Source organism: Haematobia irritans, chromosome 2 (assembly GCF_050003625.1).
Source record: "Haematobia irritans isolate KBUSLIRL chromosome 2, ASM5000362v1, whole genome shotgun sequence".
NCBI lineage: Eukaryota > Metazoa > Arthropoda > Insecta > Diptera > Muscidae > Haematobia > Haematobia irritans.
Window position 1 is genome coordinate 85,631,215 of NC_134398.1, and position 23,828 is coordinate 85,655,042.

At 34.9% G+C, this 23,828-nt stretch overlaps 1 protein-coding gene across 1 annotated transcript in view; it reads left to right on the plus strand.

The window, feature by feature from the left end:
* The window catches only part of cup, a 48,175-nt gene extending 26,351 nt beyond the window's left edge, over positions 1–21,824 (plus strand). The window contains exon 3 of the mRNA XM_075294507.1: positions 20,850–21,824. Within this exon, the coding sequence (XP_075150622.1) occupies positions 20,850–21,824 (975 nt within the window). The remainder of the gene's footprint in view (positions 1–20,849) is intronic.
* The last annotated feature ends 2,004 nt before the right edge of the window (positions 21,825–23,828 follow it).

The window sequence follows — 23,828 nt, forward strand, 5'->3', positions numbered from 1 at the left end:
CCTCAAAAGGATGCTCGCAGGGAAAAAATTTGGTTGCAATGAAGAAGTGATCGCCGAAACTGAGGCCTATTTTGAGGCAAAACCGAAGGAGTACTGCCAAAATGGTATCAAAAAATTGGAAGGTCGTTATAATCGTTGTATCGCTCTTGAAAGGAACTATGTAGAATAATAAAAACGAATTTTGACAAAAAATGTGTTTTTCTTTGTTAGACCGGTTAATGTTTTCAATAATGTAGAATCCATAATTTTAGTTTTCGGCAAAGGTATATACATTTAGTGATTTCCTTAAAGTTCTGTTTCATTTTTTATTTTCACTTATCTATTATTATAAAGTATTTGGAGTAATTTCAGTTATTTGTCTAAAATTTTCCAATTTTTTTATTTCTTCCAATTGACCACGAACTTCGTTGCACAAAGAAGTATTAAAAACCACATGGTTTTTTCGTTACATTTTAGTGTAGTGTTTTGTCAAAGTTTCCTCATATTATCCTGAACACCTTTCAAGTCTTTAACCTTTTAGAGGCCCTGGGCATATTAGTATAAAGGGCCCCTATGACATTGACAGAACATTATTTTGTTATAATAAACCAAAAAAAAAATATATTGCTACTCGCATTAAGCGAATAGATAAATATAATATTTGCCACAAATGTAACTCACTTAGCATTCACAGATTAGTGATTAAAAATCTATGTAAGAATTCAATTATATAAAATTCTAAAATTTTCATTTTATTAATGGCCTGTTTCTGTATATCGAACGAAAGCTTTCTTTCGTATTCCAAACGAAAGAAAATTGAGTTTTGTTCTCCTATTTCGAAAGGCAAGTCACTTCATATTTTGTTGTCGAGCAATAAACGAACATATACAATATATGTCAAGAAAAAAGTAAAAACATTGTTAACATTTGAATGAATTCTCAGGCCAAAAATTTGAAAATACTCATTTTTGATAATCAATGTATTCTCATACAAACGAAACGAACTTTAAAAAATACAAAAACCCAAGTTCATTCGAATTCGAGTGACTGCCTTTCCTTGGAATGGGGTTTCGTTCGATATACAGGAACAGGGCATAATTCTTTTGCAAAAAATACGAAAAACTAGGAGCAAAGGTAGAATTAAAAATTTTAAATAATACTCGATCGATGGTTGATGGCACTTCAAACCGGCAACTGTAACGATAAAACAAAATCGGTTAGAATACGCGACAGAGCAGAGCAACTTTAAACGACTTACTTCTTTTACAACTTTTTACGACTCAATTATCTTTTCTCATTATTATGTGAACATATAATATGTTTGGAAGCATTTTGCACCCAAAAATATTATATGCTTAAAAAAAATTATCCCAAACAATATTGTGCTCAAAATTTTATTTATTTATTTATATATTTACAATCATAATGAATTATGAAAATAAACAGGTAATATAGGTGCTAACAACAAAGTTTTTCGACCTGAATGCTCAAAATTTTGTTTCTGCCTAATTGTATATTCCCCCACATCTTTCTCACTTCCACGAGATTTTTTAGTTCTTAGCACCTTTTTCTGTAATACAAACATTGTAGAAGAAATTATTCAATTGTATGATTTTTTAATTTTAATTTTACCTTTTGCCGGACGGGGATTCGAACAGCGGACCACACAGTTTGTAAGGATCAAAGAAGTAGCTGATCAATTGCCCAAGGAAAAAAAGTGTTAATTTTGTAATAACAAGCAACAACCACCAACTTAATTCAATATCGCTCCCTGTTAAATAGCGCTCCAAGCTACTAAACACATATATGTTTATAGGCTATTTCTAAATTAATATATGTTTGCATCCAAGCATATTATATTTACAAACATTTTATGTCCCAAACATAATATGTTCTAACATATTAACATATATGTCCCAAACATGTTATGCTAGTTTATGAACATTATATGCTTGCACTCAAAAATATTGTGTTTAAAAATTTGTGTTCCAAACATATAATGTTTATAGCCAAACATATGAAAAACAGTCTTTTTCATCCGTGCAGGAAGTTATTATACCCTGCTCCACACTGTGGAACAGGGTATTATAAGTTAGTGCATATGTTTGCAACACCCAGAAGGAGACGAGATAGACACATGGTGTCTTTGGCAAAAATGCTCAGGGTGGGCTCCTGAGTCGATATAGCGATGTCCGTCTGTCCGTGAACACATTTTTGTAATCAAAGTCTAGGTCGCAGTTTTAGTCCAATCGACTTCAAATTTGGCACAAGTATGTGTTTTGGCTCAGAATAGATCCCTATTGATTTTGGAAGAAATCGGTTCAGATTTAGATATAGCTCCCATATATATATTTCGCCCGATATGGACTTATATGGCCCCAGAAGCCAGAGTTTTACCCCAATTTGGTTGAAATTATGCACAGGGAATACAATTAGCATTGTAGCTATGCGTGCCAAATTTTATTGAAATCGGTTCAGATTTAGATATAGCTCCCATATATAGCTTTCGCCCGATTTACACTCATATGACCACCGTGGCCAATTTTTTCTCCGATTTAGTTGAAATTTTGCACAGGGAGTAGAATTAGCATTGTAGCTATGCGTGCCAAATTTGATTGAAATCGGTTCAGATTTAGATATAGCTCCAATATATAGCTTTCGCCCGATTTACACTCATATGACCACAGAGGCCAATTTTTAACTCCGATTTAGTTGAAATTTTGCACAGGGAGTAGAATTAGCATTGTTGCTATGCGTGCCAAATGGTTGAAATCGGTTCAGATTTAGATATAGCTCCCATATATACGTTTTTCTGATTTCGACAAAAATGGTCAAAATACTAACATTTTCCTTGTAAAATCGCCACTGCTTAGTCGAAAAGTTGTAAAAATGACTCTAATTTTCCTAAACTTCTAATACATATATATCGAGCGATAAATCATAAATGAACTTTTTCGAAGTTTCCTTAAAATTGCTTCAGATTTAAACGTTTCCCATATTTTTTTACTAACATTGTGTTCCACCCTAGTGCATTAGCCTACTTAAATTTTGAGTCTATAGATTTTGCAGAAATCTATCAAATTCTGTCCAGATCGAGTGATATTTAAATGTATGTACTTAGGACAAACCTTTATATATAGCCCCCAACACATTTGACAGATGTGATATGGTATCGAAAATTTAGATCTACACGGATGAAAAATATTGTTTTTCATATGTTTGGCTATAAACATTATATGTTTGGAACACAAATTTTTAAACACAATATTTTTGAGTGCAAGCATATAATGTTCATAAACTAGCATAACATGTTTGGGACATATATGTTAATATGTTAGAACATATTATGTTTGGGACATAAAATGTTTGTAAATATAATATGCTTGGATGCAAACATATATTAATTTAGAAATAGCCTATAAACATATATGTGTTTAGTAGCTTGGAGCGCTATTTAACAGGCAGCGATATTGAATTAAGTTGGTGGTTGTTGCTTGTTATTACAAAATTAACATTTTATTTTTCCTTGGGCAATTGATCAGCAACTTCTTTGATCCTTACAAACTGTGTGGTCCGCTGTTCGAATCCCCGTCCGGCAAAAGGTAAAATTAAAATAAAAAAATCATACAATTGAATAATTTCTTCTACAATGTTTGTATTACAGAAAAAGGTGCTAAGAACTAAAAAATCTCGTGGAAGTGAGAAAGATGTGGGGGAATATACAATTGGGCAGAAACAAAATTTTGAGCATTCAGGTCGAAAACCTATGTTGTTAGCACCTATATTACCTGTTTATTTTCATAATTCATTATGATTGTAAATATATAAATAAATAAATAAAATTTTGAGCACAATATTGTTTGGGAGAATTTTTTTAAGCATATAATATTTTTGGGTGCAAAATGCTTCCAAACATATTATATGTTCACATAATAACATATTGTTTTTTGGAAGACAACATTATTGAATTTGGATGCAAAAATACAAAATGTTTGGAACTTAGACTACCCAAACATATATTGTTTAGACCAATATGCTTTCAAACATATTATATATTGGAAGAGATCAAACATATAAATGTTTGGGCAATACCCAAAAATGTATATGCTTGAAGCAAAATATGTTTGGGAGTATATGTTACAGAAGCGATTTTTTGTGAGCGTGTACAAAGTGGTGCAGGGTATAATATAGTCGGCTCCGCCCGACTTTAGACTTTCCTTACTTGTTTTAATTCAATTTTTTATAACTCGTTTTTCATATTTTTAAAGAGTAATTTGAACGTTTTTTGTTTCAAATAGGTTAAAAAAGAGTAAGGATTAATAAAATGGTACAAATTATTTAAATTTTGTAAAAAAAATGCTAAATCCATTCTATAAAGATTGCGAATTTTTGGAAATATTTGAGGTCAAAAGTTTTGAACTAAGGTTAGAATGCATTAAAAATCAAATTTACAAAATATCACATTTTTTAATTAACATCCAAAACACTGAATTAAGAAGTGAAGCAAATACTGTGCAACGGCTGTGGAAATCCGTCGTATGACAAGTATATGTTAAATTCATCGCTTCTGTGTAAATTTTTCATCACTTCCGGATCCAAAAACCACACTTTCACTACTTTTTTGCGATTTCTACATTTGGAAATGAGTTGTCAATGTTGTTTTCTTTCAAGAGTTGATATATTTTTGAACATAGAATTAGTTCCCTCGTTTTCACTGCCCAGAATTTTCAAGTTTTCTGTTAAATGCAAACATTCCATTGCTAACTCTTTCTCACTAACATCTTCATAATAAAATTCGGCAATCTGGCAGGATCTATGTATGGGGTCCTTATTTATCGTGCAGAGTGCTCTGTGGGAAAGACGGGCCTGACCTTTTCGAAGATTTCGCAAACAATTTGAATGTGTATTGAAGATGAGATGTTTCAACTCAAGTTGAATTTATGTTGAAAACCATATTTACCCTCAAACTGAAAAGTTGTTGCACTTGAAAAACGCTAATTCTGTGTTTATTGGGAAGCTATTCAAACATATTTCCAGTTAAATATACTTTTGAAATAATGTTTCAATAGAAAATACTATACGTTTAGTTATTTATATTTTTCATTCTCAATAAGGTGATGGTGACATTTCTGAGGGTTTCAAAGCTTCTCTAAGTGGTTTCACTAGAATGTGGAACGCCGTTCGGACTCGGCTATAAAAAGGAGGTCCCTTGTCATTGAGCTTAACATGGAATCGGGCAGCACTCAGTGATAAGAGAGAAGCTCACCACTGTGGTATCACAATGGACTGAATAGTCTAAGTGAGCCTGATACATCGGGCTGCCACATAACCTAACCTAACCTAAGGTGATTTTTGAGTGTTAATTACTTTTAACCAGCAATGAGGGTTTTGTTAGGTTTGTTCGGCGAAGCGCTGATGTTCTACATGTATAATAAAATCCAAGTCATTTGAAATCGCTTTCAAGCATATTTGTGCAGACCTTTAATTCCTACATATCGTTAGCTTAATGTGTAAAAGTGCTAAGTCAAATTTTTGAAAGGAGAGACAAAAAACTTAATAAATTGCGAAATAAACCTATTTTCTAAAAATTGTAAATGTAGTTTCCATAAATGCTTTCAATACAAACAGTATACTTTCCGCAAAATCGCACACAAACACATCATTACCAAACAGAGATAACAACAGATATTTAATATATTTTTTATGGTAAACTATGTATTTTTGATTTATCTGTCGATCTGCATCTTAATCCATTTTTTTGTAAAAGGTTGACTTAGCACCTTTACACATTAAGCTAACGATATTCTATATTGACTCCATGAATACTCATTGTTATACCATACTGCCATATTACGGAGATATATTTTTCTACGTTTCATTGATTTTAAATGTTGGTTGGACCACGAATTTGAGTTGCTTTTAATGGTTCTTGAAATTACCATAGACTCCAATGCAGAATTTATATCATTTAATAATAGGGCAGAATAATCTTCAATATTTGCAAATATCGAATCATCATTGATCTTACTTACAGTTTCCCCCGCAGAATTGTGCTATTGAATTGCAGTAACTGATATCTTCTTGAGATGAAATAGCTATTTGTAAAGTTCCTTGCACGCAGAGAAGAAACATGATTGTCACAATCATATTCGAAGAACAAAATAATATGATAGGAGCTATTTTTGCGGCGACCATGTAACATGTTCACCTGCAACCATGTTTGCTCAGTGAACATGGTTCTAAGAAAAATAAAATTGTACTCATCTAAAATGTTATTATATTGATAAAAAGAAATTTGTTTCCATTAAACACGCACCGAAAAAACATGTTTCGACATGGTTGCCGCGCCCATTTAATGCTTATCTAGATTATGTAATTGTCGCGAAAATCATGTATTTTGTCTTTGTAAAAATAATTCTATTATTTAAATGATAGAATTTGAGACCATTAAATGGTCGCGAAAATCATGTACCTGACACTGACCATCCAATTTTTTTACTTTCTTGCAGGGAAAAAAGTATTTTTATAGGTTACGTATAGACATGTCTAGAACCATTAACCATAACCATATTAGTTAGTTTTTCAAAAATATTTTTATTTTGCAATATAATCTCCTGAAATTTCAATCCACTTAGTCCAATGCTTTTCTAGCAATTCTATCCCTTCATTAAAATAGTTTTCCTCAAGGTCTTCAAAATAGTGGTTTACAACTGTAATTGCATCTTCATTTGAGGTAAAACCCTTGCCAGCAAGGTTTTTTTTTAGATTTGGGATTTTTAGATTCACTGGGAGCAAAATCAGGAGAATAAGGTGGGTGGTCAAGCAACTCGTACTTTAATTCGTTGATTTTAGCCATTATTAAAACACTCTTGTGCGCTGGTGCGTTGCCTTGATGAAAAATTATTTTTTGTGTTGTAAGCCAGGACGTTTTTCTCAAATTTGTACATTTAATTGATGCAAAAGGTTGCAATAGTACTCTGAATTTATTGTTTTACCCTTTTGCAGATAGTCAATCAATAAAATAACATACTTTGAAGTCCCAAAAAACCGTTGCCATAACCTTACCAGTCGATTGAATTGTTTTTGCCTTCTTTGGGGCACTTCCTCCAGCTTCAGTCCATTGTTTGGATCGTTCTTTTGTCTCTGGAGTTAGTGGTGGATCCATGTCTCATCAACAGTTATGAAACGACCCTTAAAATCCATTTTATTTCGCTTAAAACGATCCAAACAAGCTTGAGAAATGTTCATTTTTATGCGTTTTTGATCGACTGTTAACAAATGCGGTACCCATCTTGCAGAAAGCTTTTTCATCTGTAGTTCTTAATTCAAAATTATATGGACTCTATCATTTGAGATGCCCATGATATTAGCAATTTCACGCACTTTTATTCGTCGATCATTTAATACCATAACATGCCCTTTGGCTACAATTTCTGTTGTTGTTGCTGTTTTTGGACGTCCACTACGTCCCTGCCAACATTTTTTGAATTTGGGGGTGCTTCTGAGAATCCCCACTACGTCGAAAACAATCATATACGACATCAAAAACTCGTCGGAAAAGCGCCGTCACTATTGAGAAGTTGTACCACGCCAAGTTACTACGAAAAAGTTTCTCATCAGTGCAATTATTAGGTGCCTATTTAGATCAATTTCGAAGGACGCCAATAAGAACCCGTGCAAACTATCAGAAAAAGTGAATTTTAAGGTAATTGTAGAAGAATCATTGTGGTCAAGTAAAACACGATAGTGTAGATGTTTATTGATTTGATTAAACATTTATAATTTCTTATAAATATAACATTTTTCGGTTTATCTCATCACATTTAACATAATTTTTTGCATTAATAAAAGAATGATGTTGAGTTTTAAGTAGCAAGTTATATATTGCAGCGTCTATCAGCCAGTTTGTTTATTTTCGACAGCGCGCCTGGAAAAATATTTGAAAAACGATCACTTTATTCTATTTGGAAAGTCGAAAATTGTTCACCATATACCTTTCACCATTTTAAGCGTAATATCTTTGTTTTCAGAACTTTATTTTCGTTTTTATTTAAATAAAATATAACAAGCTGGTTGCGCTTGGCGTTTCACAAAAAATAAAATGGCTCTTCTAACAGTAGTGATGGCAAAATACTTTCATGTACATTTTGTACTTTTTGATATGCTTCCCCCATCACAGTTCGCGATGGCTGTGGTGACATTTACGAGTCTCTGGTAGCGATGAGGATGAAATGGAACTTTGAAATGCTGGCAGGGGTGGTTCATCTTCAATGCTTGTACAACCACGTTTAAATTCAGCAACCCAATTTTTTACTGTTGCATAGGAGGAGCAGTTTCACCGAACACATTCACCGTATCATTATGCATTTCTTGTCCCGATACACCTTTTTTATGTAAATATTTAAAAAATTGCGGTTGCGTTTTTTTGGACACCTGTTTCTATATGAGTTGCCAGATCGAAACAAAATTTAACATGTGTTCATAACAGAGATGGAAGTTTCCACTTAACTTTTTTCTGTTTATACCGCGCTTTTTGTGCTAGGCTAAGAAGTTTCCGAACTGCCCTCGTATACGTATGACCAGTTTGGCTACATATAGCACAAATCTGCCCATCATTTTTACAATATTTGGCAGTATGGTTGAATCCCCAACATTTAAAGCACCATAAAACGTTACAGATTTCATATAATCTATCACATTCAACATATATTTTCTTATATTCCATAATGTATAATCGCATTAAAAATCTGATTTTTATAGGACTTATAAATCTTAATGCATTCCAAATTAACATCATTAATACGTTTTGATTTTTTATTGTTCGTACTATTACAGATTTCTCCACTTCCTCACACTCATTCCTGTTACTAATATTTTGGGATTTCTCATCCTTGGTGCCTGCACTTCGTACTCATTCCCCATCTTCTCTTTTATTTTATCCGACAGAGCGTTTCTCTCACTCACATTATCACAACTGATTGCTATAATAGTCATTTCACCTTGCAATTCTCTTAACGGTTATATTCAAGTTTGATTGTTTCATGTTCTCCTTCACTCCTTTTTCTGTTAGTTCGCTTGTTTGTTCGTTTTTAGGCTTCAAAATAACTGGTACATTATTCGCTGATTTAAGCTTACTTGCATATGTATCATTTCCCGTATTTGTTTGTGCTCTCTTTATTTCTCTCACAATCTCTGTCTTAGCATTTTTAACTTGTTCCATTAGCTTGTTTGTTTTATTTATTTCTTCAGCCATTTTTGTTTAGGATTCCTTAACAAGATTAAATAAATTGTTTAGTTTTCAATTGTAATTTTAATAAAATTCATACAGCCGTCGCAAATGTATCGCAAGTTTTTGTTTTTAAAAACGCATCACATTCATACTTGGAAAGGCCAACACATTTCATGTGGTAATTTTTCTCGGAATAGCCGCCGCAGCGCACTTCAACATCTCGACAAATTAAATTGCATTTTCCAAAGTTCATATCCATGATTCGCAAGGAATCGTATGGCCAAAGTGTTAGATTTCAAATAATATTATTCTTGAAATTTATTTTTTCGCATGTTTTGTCTTTCTCTCTCACTCACTTCATGCAATGTGATCAGTTGAAAGTAATTCCTTGCATAGGAAGATTAACAGACATGATATAAAGTTTAATGGACTACCAGTCGGGCTGGAAAATCTTGTTTATTGTGTTGTTGCTATTGGGCGTTTTTATGATGTTTCCCTTGAGAAGAAGAATATGGCCCACGTTTTCTACATCAATAATGGTAAGTCTGTGATAGTGAAGTTCCACTCAGTCCTTATTCGAGATGAAATTATGTTGAAAGTACTTCAAATCAAAGGATCTAAAAGTCAAAGATGTTATTGGTGGTGAGCTTTGTGGCCGTGTTTACTTAGGAGATCACATGACTCCAGCCGCAATCGTTTGAACTTTTTATGTCGTCGAATTCTTAACCCTTTCACTACCGATGCCCACTTTGAAGGACATTCGAAAAAGACACCAAATTCTATTTTCCCAACTAGTTTCGATTTATTTGTCGATGCTATTATAAAGTAGAGGCTTTAATCTAAATAAGCTATAAATATTGTCCATATTGGTGAGGTCTAAAATACATTTTTATAAACTTCTTTAACAATAAACGAAAAATAAGAAAATTTGAGACAATTTTTGTACTGTATGTTTCTAGTAAATGGACATTTATACAAAAATTATAAGTGACACTTTTACGGGTTCTTTTTTGTATTTTTTCTCACACTTTGAAAGATATTATAAGCCAAATAGCTCTTATTTTCGTAAGGCTATTTGGTCACAATTCAAGAATCAAGTTTTCAGAACAACCTCATATAGCTGTTGAAGTAATTGAGGTAGATTTTCAAAATGACAATTTTTGTTCTAAATTATGTTAGTACAAGTAAAAACAGAAGAAAAATAAAAGTTTTTATCATTAGGTTTATTTCGGTAGTGAAAGGGTTAAAGAGAACAAAATATCTAAGTTCCTACTGCTGCACTCTGATGAACTCAAGGCGAAATTGACTTTCATTTAAATTACACTATTTACATATGATATAATAATATTTTTTGTTACTATACTATTGTTTCCTATATATATTGTTACGAATTTGATAATTATAGATATAAGTTTATTTAAATTAGTTTCCGTTAATTTAAAATTTAAAATTGTAACGATAAAATTTCGCTATCACTTGTTGGAATCATCTATTCATTTTCTAGTATTTTCCTGAATTTCTTTTATGTTCTTCTGTTTGCTTACCGAAATGTTAGTTCTTACTCTCTCATAGAATAACAACCCCTTTGCTTTGTTATTTTGCTTTCTCATTTCATCTCATTGTCTATTGTCATTGTTGTTGTAGTGATGCGAGCGTATATCTATGTGAGTGTGTATGTGTTTGGCAGCCACCAGACGAATTACTTAATGGTCGTAGATCCTTCTAGCATTGTCTAAGAACGTTCTGGCGTTGCCAGAATATTGTAGTGCTACCAGAATGTTCTCGTATTGCCACACCGTCATATATAAAAGCGCTCGCATGCTGCTTGCGAGTCAGTCTTAATTAAAGCGTCAAACGAATAACTTCAGTGTGAACGAATTGTAAAGTGTGAAGTCATAGTAAATAAATCGTAGATTGTCGTTATTTAAAAGAACTGTGTTTTAATTGTCGGGTAATAAAAAAAACGCCTAAATATAAAAACGTAACAATTGGTGTCGGAAGTGAAATAACGGAAAAAAATCTACAATGAAGTTTAATGAGCTTCGTGTGAAAGACTTAAAAAAGGAATTGAGCAAACTGGAGCTGCCGACAACAGGAAACAAGGCTCAATTACAAAAGCGACTACTGGAAGAGTTCGAGCGGCGCAGTATTGATATCGAAACACATGAGTTCGATTATAAGGAAGATCTTGACGAATCAGTAGTAGCCAGCGCCTTGGAAACTCCATCTGTAGCTTCTAATGTTGTTGATTACACATCGATGGTCAATATTTTGAGCAAAATGATGGAAGAAAATTCTCTAAAAATGCAAGAGAATTCTAGAAAAATGATGGAAGCTAATTCTAGAAAATTGGAAGAAAAATTCGACGAAAATTCTAGAATGGTCAACGAAAAATTACAACAAATTTCTGAAGGCATTGAGAAACGTGTGGACCATATAGAAAATCAAATTGTGGAATTGGATAAGAAAGTTCTTTCCGTGGATGAGAAAATTATGGTTCATGATGAGAAGTTTCTGCACATCGAGAAAAAAATGTCAGAGCTGGAAATTAAAGGTGGTCCAGTGCGCGTCATCGAGGGCTCAAAAATCAAAACTCCTGTTTTCGATGGCTCAACGTCATTTGATGTCTTCAAATTCCAATTCGAAATGGTTGCTTCTAGAAATTTGTGGAATGACGATGATAAAGCAATTGAACTTCTATTGGCATTAAAGGGCAATGCTGCTGATGTGATACAAAGCATTCCCGCTGTTTCTAGAAATAACTATAATGAAGTAATAGCGGCGCTTCAACGCAAGTATGGTGGAGAGCACAAGCAAGACATCTTTAGAATGGAATTAAGAGGTAGAGTCCAGAAATCAAACGAGACTCTACAAGACTTTGCAACAGAAGTTGAGCGGTTGGTGCTACTGACATACCCAGGAGAGAGTCACCCACTTGTGGACCGCATCAAAATTGAGACCTTTGTGAATGGCATTCGAGACCCAGACATAAAATGTGCAACATATGCGTCACAAAAGGCTACATTCGCAGAAACAGTAACATTTGCACTTGCGCAAGAAACTGCGAGATTGCTGGCACGGCCTCAAATTCACAAAGTACGCAGAGTAGAGACCGAGTGTGAAGAATCGAAATCTATCATTGACTCGATGAAAGAGGCAATGAAGCAGGTAATGCAAGAATTGAAACAGGATGCAACTAAATCCCGAATCAAATGCTATAACTGTGATAAGACGGGACATCTAGCTCGAGAATGCAAAGCACGACGCAAACGGTCAAGATCCACATCACCATCTCCATTAAACAATAACCATAAGAAGGTGACCCCACAGTCAAGTGAGTCACCTTTAAACTAAATCGAGCTAGTTCAGCGGGGCAAGAGCTGGCTCCCACAGACGATGGCCCCACCATCTCCATAGCAATAGTTCAACAGAAAAATAACAATTTAACTATTGCGGGTGTTATTAATGGCGACAAGCGTACTTTGACGTTGGATACTGGTGCATCAAAGTCTATCATTAGATCTGATTTAGTAAAAGGAAAAGTTACACCACTGAGTCAAGCTACGCACGGCTACAGGGGAACCCGCAACCGTATATGGAAAGGTCACCGTAAAATTAACTATTGCTAACAAATCCGTTACTTATGATTTCATTGTGGCCGATATAGTAGACGAAGTTATAATTGGAGCGGATTTCATGATTGCTTTTGGTCTCAATTTGGATATGAAGCGTCGTGTAATGACATGGTGCGATGCCGAAATAACGGTAAACGTGGGATACGACGGGAATACACCTGTCAGACGTTTGACAACGAGCCAGTCAGAGTCTATACCACCGAATGCCGAAGCAATTATATGGGTTTCTATGAATGGAGATTGTGAAGTCGGCCAATTGTGGGTTGTTGAACCAGCAGAAAACAAAAGCAACAACATCTTGATAGCAAGTGCCCTGGTAACAACGAACGAAGAGAGACTAATACCAGTTCGTGTCTTGAACTTGTCTGACAATCACGAGCAAATTGTAAAATTTTCTGACATTGGCAAATGTACACCAGCCGAGGCAATAGTCAATTTGGAAGGCAACTCATCAAAGACACATGGAGCAGTGAGAAAACATCTAGAAGCGTATGTCGAGGCTTGGACACGTCATCTATCGCCGTCAGAGAGAAATAAAGCCAAGCAATTGTTGTGGAAAAACGCCTGTGCTTTTGCTTCTGAAAAGGGAAATCAAGGAAGAACATCTGTAGTGAAACATGAAATTAAAACCGCAGAAGAAAGGCCCATAAAACAGGCACCACGAAGTGTTCCCCTGGCAAAAAGAGACGAAGTTCAAAAGCTCATAAAGGAAATGGCGGAGAGTGGAGTGATCGAGCCATCATCAAGTCCTTGGTGTTCCCCAGTTGTGCTGGTCAAAAAGAAAGATGGAAGTACCCGATTCTGCGTGGACTACAGAAAACTGAATGATGTCACCAAAAAGGACAGTTATCCGCTTCCACGCATTGATGACACGTTGGACACACTAGCCGGAACAACATGGTTTTCTACGCTTGATTTGCAGAGTGGATATTGGCAAGTAGAGATCGCCGAGAAAGACAAGGAAAGACGGCTTTTGGCGTTAATGGCGGTCTCTGGCAATTCAATGTAATGCCGTTCGGGCTCTGCAACGCTCCGGCTACCTTCGAAAGATTGATGGAGCGGGTACTGAAGGGGTTGCACTGGAAGTCGTGCTTGATATACTTGGACGACATCATAGTGATGGGCAAAACATTTGACGAGCACCTTAAGAACTTGAAAGACGTTATCCAGCAATTGTCAGCCGCTGGTCTACGCCTTAACGCAAAGAAATGCTCCCTTTTCCAGCGGGAAGTTAAATACCTGGGTCATCATGTGACTGCAGAGGGCATATCCACCGATGAAGACAAAATCCAAGCTGTCAGAGATTGGCCACGACCCCGAAATCTCCACGAATTAAGAAGTTTCCTTGGGTTATGTACATATTACCGACGATTCGTCCCAAACTTCGCCAGCATCGCCGCTAGTCTCCACAAATTGACGCAAAAAGGTCAGAAGTTCCAGTGGAGCGACGAACAGGAGGATTCATTCCAACATTTAAAAGAACTTTTATGTTCAGCTCCTGTTCTAGCGTATCCTATTCCGGGCGAAAAATTTGTTTTGGATACAGATGCTAGCGCGCATGGTATTGGAGGTGTGCTATCCCAACAGATAGACGGCAAGGAGAAGGTCATCGGATATTTCAGCCGAACGTTGTCCAAGCCCGAAAAGAACTACTGTGTAACGCGACGAGAGCTGCTAGCCGTCATAGAGAGTGTAAAACATTATCATAAATATTTGTATGGACAACACTTCTTGCTCAGGACTGATCACTCAGCTCTACGATGGTTGCTCCAATTCAAGAATCCGGAAGCTCAACTGGCACGTTGGATCGAGAGGCTCCAAAGCTATGATTTCAGTGTCGAGCATAGAAAAGGTGGAAAACACGGTAACGCTGACGCTTTGTCACGTCGACCTTGCAGTATAGAATGCAAGCACTGCTCGAAGGCTGAACACAAGGAGGAGATTGTTGATATTCGGCTGTTACACGTCGAATCTGGAGTGGACTGGCCAACAGAACAGCGTAAAGATCCCATTTTGAACAAAATTATTTCGGCAAAGGAAGAGAACAAGAAGCCCAGTAAGAAAGACATCGCAGCCGAAAGTCCACTTATGAAATCATACTGGGCTCAATGGGATAGTTTAGTTCTAGTCAATGGATCCCTGCAACGTAAATGGGAAAGCGAAGATGGCAAGAGCAGCCGAAATTTGATCATCGTTCCAGATTCCAAAATAAGAGATGTTTTGGCGGAGTTCCATAATGGTCCCAGTGGAGGTCATCTGGGAATAACCAAAACCGCCGAGAAAGTGAAGCAACGATTCTACTGGGTTGGATGCCAGAAATCAATTGCTGAATGGGTAGCCAATTGCGAGAAGTGCATGAAGGCGAAAGGTCCAACAAGGAAAAGTCGAGGTCCTATGCAAGAATATAGACCAGGAGCCCCGTTTGAAAGAATAGCAATGGACGTGGCAGGCCCTTTCCCAGTAAGTGATTCTGGAAACCGTTATGTCCTTGTGGTCATGGATTACTTCAGCAAATGGCCGGAGGTGTATGCAATTCCAAACCAAGAAGCAAAAACGATTGTGGATGTTGTCAACAAAAACTGGATATGTCGCTACGGTGTGCCGTCCGAGATTCACTCAGACCAGGGAAGAAATTTTGAATCGGCCATATTCAAAGAGATGTGTGAATCCCTTGGTATCAAGAAAACGAGGACTACACCATTACATCCGCAATCCGATGGCATGGTAGAAAGGTTTAATCGCACTCTGGAGGAACATCTTCGAAAAGTAGTGGACAACGGCCAGAGGGACTGGGACGAGCATATACCAAAGTTTTTGCTGTCGTATAGATCTGCCATTCATGATTCCACCTCTCGAACACCTGCCAATGTTCTATTCGGAACTGAGTTGAAGTTGCCTGGAGATCTGATATTCGGCGCTAAACCTAATGAGCTCGCCATGGAAGAAAACAGAAACGACATCCCAAACACTTTCGGTGAAGTTCACGAATCAGTGCGCAACAAAATAAAAATGGTCAGCAACAGAATGAAGGCGAGATACGATCGTGCTGTAAATACTGAGGGCTTCCAAGAAGAAGAATTGGTTCTGCTATTTAACCCGCAACGAAAGAAAGGATTGTGTCCTAAACTGCAAACACAGTGGGAAGGCCCATACAAAGTCATCAAGAAGATCAATGATGTTGTATACCGGATTCAGAAGGACGACAGCCCTAGATCAAAGATGAAAGTTGTACATCTGGAACGATTGGCTCCTTACGGAACAGGTTCTGTGCCTGTTCGGGACGAACAGACTTAAGCGGGAGGCAGTGTTACGAATTTGATAATTATAGATATAAGTTTATTTAAATTAGTTTCCGTTAATTTAAAATTTAAAATTGTAACGATAAAATTTCGCTATCACTTGTTGGAATCATCTATTCATTTTCTAGTATTTTCCTGAATTTCTTTTATGTTCTTCTGTTTGCTTACCGAAATGTTAGTTCTTACTCTCTCATAGAATAACAACCCCTTTGCTTTGTTATTTTGCTTTCTCATTTCATCTCATTGTCTATTGTCATTGTTGTTGTAGTGATGCGAGCGTATATCTATGTGAGTGTGTATGTGTTTGGCAGCCACCAGACGAATTACTTAATGGTCGTAGATCCTTCTAGCATTGTCTAAGAACGTTCTGGCGTTGCCAGAATATTGTAGTGCTACCAGAATGTTCTCGTATTGCCACACCGTCATATATAAAAGCGCTCGCATGCTGCTTGCGAGTCAGTCTTAATTAAAGCGTCAAACGAATAACTTCAGTGTGAACGAATTGTAAAGTGTGAAGTCATAGTAAATAAATTGTAGATTGTCGTTATTTAAAAGAACTGTGTTTTAATTGTCGGGTAATAAAAAAAACGCCTAAATATAAAAACGTAACAATATTTTACTCAGTTATATGCAAGCTACATTACTTTTAATGAATATTATGCATTTTTATTTAAGTTTTTTCTGCGTTATGCAAAGTGCATGTGTTTTTGCTTGAACAATTTGAGAGCCTACTGTTTTAAAACTTTAACAATCACTTTCGCTACATGATTGTTTAAGTCTGTCCATATTTTTGTGAGAGAAGGCTGTTGCTTTCACTTTTTTCAAATACTACCAACAGCCTTCTCTCACAAAAATATGGACTGACTTAAAAAATCACGTAGCGAAAGTGATTGTTAGAATTTTAAAACAGTAGGCTCTCAAATTGTTCTAGCAAAAACACATGCACTTTGCATAACGCAGAAAATGCCGTAGTGCAAACAACGAGTATGTATACAAAGGTACACCCTCAAAAAAAATCACTTCTCTAACATATGTTCCAAACATATTTTGCAGGAAGCATATATATTATTGGATACTGCCAAAACATTAATATGTTTGTTTTATGTGAACATATTATATGTTTGGAAGCATTTTGAGCCCAAAAATAGTATATGCTTGGAAGAATTTTCCCCAAAGAAGATTGTGCTCATTCCCTCACATAATTTTCATTTCCACGAAATTTTTTAGTTCTTGGCACCTTTTTCTGTAATACAAATAATGTTGAAGAAATTATTCAGAATCGAACCGAGGACCATACAGTTTGTAAGCCATCACACTATCTACTGAGCTATTTAGCTGTTATGACCATCAATAGACAATTATCGTTATAAGTTATATTTATGTAGCATATTCTGCAGCGCCCACGAGCCGATGCAAACAAAACATTATTTAACAGAAACATACATTTGTTGGCCACGTGGAGCAGTAGTTAGCATATCTGCCTTGCATGCAAAGGGTCGTGGGTTCAATCCCTGCTCCGACTAAACACCATTTTTTTTAATTTACGTTACACATTTATATTTATACTATATTAAATTGTTTAATAAAACTTCGAAATGTGGGTTATTAAAGATTTACAGTCAGAAACAGTGCTTGATATAAACGAAATGGACTGAGCTTTTGGATAAAATATCATTATTTTTTTTATTGCAAAAATAACAATTTTGTAATAAAAAACTGTTTTTGGTATAAAAGTTTGAAATTTTGGAAGGAATTTAAAAACTCTAACAAAAGAAGAACGTGGAGTCGAGTATAAACATACATAAATAATTTTATAATATACACATAAATTTATTTAGGCGTGTGCAGTTTTTACTAGCATTTAACACAATTTTAAATGCATTTAAAACTTATCGTGTTTTGTACTTAATTTCATTTTTACCTTTAAGGCCGGTATTAAGTTGGCATTATTGCTCTAAAATGACCCTGTTTTGCCTTTTACTTTTCTTTAATAATTCATTTTAAAGAAAATAAACTTTTTCAATTGTTGTAGCTGCAAAACACGAACTTAATGCCCGCTTTTATATTTGAAGGTGTCCGTCAAGTCCTCTTGGGCTACTTATTAATAAAGGGGAACTAAACTTTGTTTTTATACATTTTACTGTTTAATTTTTCACTGTTTCCTCCTTTTTCATTTTACTGTCCCAACTCTAGAAAGAGTATAGTGCCCTTTCGTTATTTTTATGAAGATCCCTTTGTAATTTTTGTATATTTTCCACCGATTCTTTTTAATTTCCTTTCTCTGAATATTTTGACTTACTCCTCGTACGTTCCGATTTCTTTTAACAAACCGAGTAAAAAATTGTGCCCATAATGCCAAAATGATAAACAAAACACATGTCCACACATACAAAAAATGCTGCTCTCAAGACGAAAACACATGCTGTTTTTTTTTTTTAATGTCTATTCTCTTTACTCCGAATACTCTAATATTCAAATTAAATAATATTTAGACTTAAGCATATCAAATTTTTGGCCTTATCATAAAATAGTTTTCCGAAACAACATATATCGAAACATATGAAAAACAAATATGTTTTTCATATGTTTCGATATAAACAAAATGTGTTTCGGGCACAATTTTTAAACACAATATATTTAAGTGCAAACATGTAATGTTCTCAAACTAACACTAAATGTTTGGAACACATATGTTAATATGTTAGAATATATTATGTTTGGGGCATGCATGTTTCATAAAAATTATATGTGTGAATGTAAACATATATAAATGTACAAATTACGAGTAAACATATATATGTTGTGATATTTTATTCAGAGAGCGACAGAGAGAGGGAGAGAGAGTATAGAGAAAGAAATAGAGATAAAAACCGGGAGGGTTGACGAAAGATATCAAATTAACACAGCGAGAGAATCGAAGGAGAGCAATTTCTGTGAAACCGCTTATATGTTGTTTCGGAAACTGCTTTATGATAAGGCCAAAAATTTTATACGCTTAAGTCTAAATATTATTTAAGTCTAAATATTATTTAATTTGGGTATATTATAAAATTATTTATGTATGTTTATACTCGACCCCACGTTCTTCCTTTGTTAGAGTTTTTGAATTCCTTCCAAAATATCAAACTTTTATACCAAAACCAGTTTTTTATTACAAACTTATTATTTTTGCAATAAAAAAATAATATTTTATCCAAAAGCTCAGTCCATTTCGTTTATATCAAGCACTGTTTCTGACTGTAAATCTTTAATAACCCACACTTCGAAGTTTCATTATAAAAATTTAATATAGTATAAATATAAATGTGTGCGCTCGTGGGCGCTGCAAACTATGCTATATAAATGTAACTTATAACGATAATTGTATTCTGGTGACTATAACAGCTACGTAGCTCAGTGGTAGTGTGTTGGCTTACAAACTGTATGGTCCTCGGTTCGATTCTCCGTCCAGGCGAAAGGTAAAATTTAAAAAAAATTATAAAATTGAATAATTTCTTCAACATTATTTGTATTACAGAAAAAGGTGCCAAGAACTAAAAAATTTCGTGGAAGTGAAAATTATGTTAGGAAATGAGCACAATCTTCTTTGGGGAAAATTCTTCCAAGCATATAATATTTTTGGCTCAAAATGCTTCCAAAAATAGAATATGTTCACATAAAACAAACATATTAATGTTTCGGCAGTATCCAATAATATATGTGCTTCCTGCAAAATATGTTTGGAACATATGTTAGAGAAGTGATTTTTTTTGAGGGTGTATTATATATCTTAAGCCCGATATGCACTCTCTGATTTTAACATTTTGCACAATGAGTATATTTGATAGTATTATCAAGTGTGCCAAATTTGATCGAAATCGGTTCAGATTTAGGTATAGCCCCATATAAAAGTACATTTGCAGAAATGCATAATTTGGCCAGAGTTAGTGATGTTTAGTGCAAGTTTTTGGCGCATTTTACTAAGCAGAGGTCTATGTTACGAAAATTGGACGTTTTTGGGGCAAGGAACAATTTTTTTTAATTCCATTATTTGGGAAAAAATATGAATTGAAATTTTTTGAACTAATTGTGATATAATTATGATTTTTATTGATATTTGCAGAAAAATTGTTTTAAGAAATATTGCTGAATATACTATTCCCAAAATTGTTATCAAAAATTCTCAAAGTGGGGACATATGTAAAAAACGTTATTTTTTGTAATTTTCATATTTCTCAGCTGTTTACTGGTAGAATGTTGAAACCTTTTACAGTTAGTTAGTGGACACATGAGGCTTTTTAAAAAAGAGATCGACTTAGCAATCGGTGCTTTGCCAAATGAAAATTTTTTCAAACAAAATTTTTTCTTTTTTTGAAAAATTGCCGATTTTGGAAGGAGAAGAACTCATATAATACTTATTTGGTGTTCTATAAAATACTGAACAATACTGAAACTATATTCCTAATTCCATAACTTCCATTTTTAGTATGTTTTATTTGCCAGGTGTGTGCAAACATATATTTTTTTGGCTCTCAATTTGTCAAGTTTCAAGCCCATATTTCATTTCATTTATTCATAAATTATAATAAAAAAGCCCATTGGCCAATAACGTGGAAAGCTTGAGTAAGCCGTACCGAAAAGCGCTACGTGTCATATATTTTAAATAATGCTATTTAAATGATGAATTAAAATGTACAATAGAAATAAATACAATTTGTTATATTGCAGGATACTGTAACATCAACTTGCATGGCTCTAATTGAAATGCCTAAAAAGACAAAGCTGGACGAAATGTTAAAGATTGTCGAACGTAACATAAGAATCCAAAAATTAAAAGAAAAGCTAGTTCTTACAAAGCCTTCAGTTATTTCCGTTGCTATACCACTGCCACCACCATCTCACATACCTATGGAATATAAGGCTGAAATAGCTGCTCTAGAAATTGAATGCGGAAATGGCGCTGTTAAGAAGATGCAAGGAAATTATGTGCAACAACACCTTCAGCAAGATAATCACATCGAGGATGACGGGTTGTCTTTGCAGGTATTATCAGCAAGATCATCCACTCCTTACACACAGCCAATGTCAACTACTGCCGCTAGTTGCGATTTGGAAAATGTGTCGGAACATGTAAGTCCTGTCAAAGATACGGACGGAAACATTTCTAAGCAAAATATTCGCGAGGTTCGTGAAAATTGCAAACCAAAGAAAGCGCTATTGACCCAACCAAAGTCAGCTACTGTTTTGTCAACAAATAACTCGTGTTGCAGAAAATATTCGAAAACTAAAACTGCTGAAAACAGGTCTAATGATTCACTCACGCGTTACAACCGTGCAGGACTTCTCATTATTCGTAATCAAATGTCGATTTGTTCAAAATCTAAACAAAATGATGTCTCTCCTAGAGGAACACCACCGACTATGGTAAATTGTGACGTAATAGAGTTGGAAGCCCGTCTTAAGCGTCTTAATATTTGGAAAATGGGAGATTCTGATGTCCCGTCAACTACATACAGCTCAAGAAATAATGCTTGCAGCAGTCAGGCTACAAACAGTAATAATTTGAAAGCACGCTGCAATGACATGATGCCATCATTTTTCAAACGTAAATTTATGGATGAATCCATTATCAGAAGTCAACCACCTCAACCGCTTGAATTCAAGGTAAGTACATATGATATATTTAAAATAGATCACAACTGAAAGCTAAAATGGATGAATTCTAATCATTTTTCCATAAACGCTACTAAAACGAAAGCCCTATTTTTTCCTGCGAACTCCTGTCAGGAGCTTCATTTGAATTATAATGGTGTACTCATTGAGTCCGTCCGTAGTTGTAAGTGTCTTTGGGTCACTGTTGATGACGAGCTTTGTTTTGACCATCATATTGACAACATAGTTAGGCTAATCAACATGAAATTGCGTCAATTGTATAACTCGGATCTAATGTTACCTTACTCGGTGAAGGAGAAGTTGATAAATGCATTAGTTATGCCCCACTTACTTTATTGTATTGAGGTTTATAGCAGTACAACGGGGGAGAACTTGAGTAATGTCAATAGAGTAGTACGTTATCTATATTCGCTTGGACGGTTCGATCATGTCTCGGACTATGTTCGACGCTTCTTAGGATTTTCCTTCTCAGAATTTGTTGATTTAAGATCGCTGTTGTTATTTTACACGATTTTTAAGACACAAACTCCTCTTTTTCTTGTCAACTTGTTTGCTTTTGGACGCTCTCGTCGCAATCAGTTGATTATTCCAACTGCCAGTCGATACATGAATAAATCATTTCATGTGAGAATTGCTAGACTGTATAATAGTCTGCCGAATACATTGAAGCATTTTGATCTATCCTACAACACCTACCGAAAGAACCTTCTTCAATATTTTACATCAGCTTGATGATTAAAGATAAAGATAATTGACTTAAAGATAATGCAAACATTGTTTAATGAGTAGTCTCCTGATTCGCGAATAAAACATATATTTTAATTTCAATGGGATCCAAGAACATTATCAAATTTCATACATGTGAGCATATAATAATGCAAAAAAAAGAAAAAATAAAACAAAAAATATGTATATATAACGTTATTGATATAAGATTGCTGGTTCAATTTTTCATATAAGATTGTTTTTTTTTTATTAATTGATGCTTTAAATTTTTATATAATATTGTAATGTCCGTTAGAGTAGTACATTGTAATTCGTTAAATTGGCCCTTTAAAGGTTTTGAATTGCTTAAATAAATAAATAAAAAAAAATGTTGCAAATTGGTCATACCATATGTAAACGATCTCCATTTTGACCTTCACAAACCTCTTAGAGATTAATTCTAAAACTGGTGCATATCGGTCTATTTTTATGTATAGGCCCCGTATCTGTAATTCTCATCCGATCCGGAAATTGGGTTCGAGATGTCAGTATATGCCCTTTAACTACCATGGCAACTTGGTTCAAATCACTTCATAATTATATATAAACCGATCGCAAGATTTGGATTCTTAAACCTCCTAGGCCTCAAGGGGAATCAAATTTTGCTCCCTGTTCGTGACGTTAGTTTAGGTTAAAGTGGCAGCCCGATTAAGTTTCAGACTCACTTAGACTATTCAGTCCATTGTGATACCACATTAACTAACGTTCGAGATGTTAATATTCAATTTCTTACAACTCAAAAGAATTGTCAACGTAGGTCTTTAGTTTCATATTGTCTCTATATAAAGCGTCTTGAGAACACTAGCATATCTAGTGTGCGGTTTAGGTTTAAATGGGGCCATATTTGCTTGGTGTCGTTACAACCTTTGCAATTCTCCCATCGAACATTTGCCATCATAACAGCCTTCTCACGCAGTAAGTCTTGCAGGTACCCAGAGGCATATCAACAGATTCTAGTTCCCCTGGAATATGTAAGGTAGTTCCTAGCTTTGCTAACTCATCTGCTTCGCAGTTCCCCGGTATGTTCCTATGGCCAGGCACCCATATTAGGTGAATATTGTACTGCTCAGCCATCTCGTTGAGAGATTTGCGGCATTCGATTTTCGAGTTAAGGAACAGAGTCCAAGGATTTTATTGCAGCTTGACTGTCTGAGTATATATTAATGCCAATATTTATTGGAACATTACTTCTCAGCCAATTCACCACCTCTCTTATTGCTAATATTTCAGCCTGAAAAACACTACAGTGATTAGGTAATCTTTTCGCTA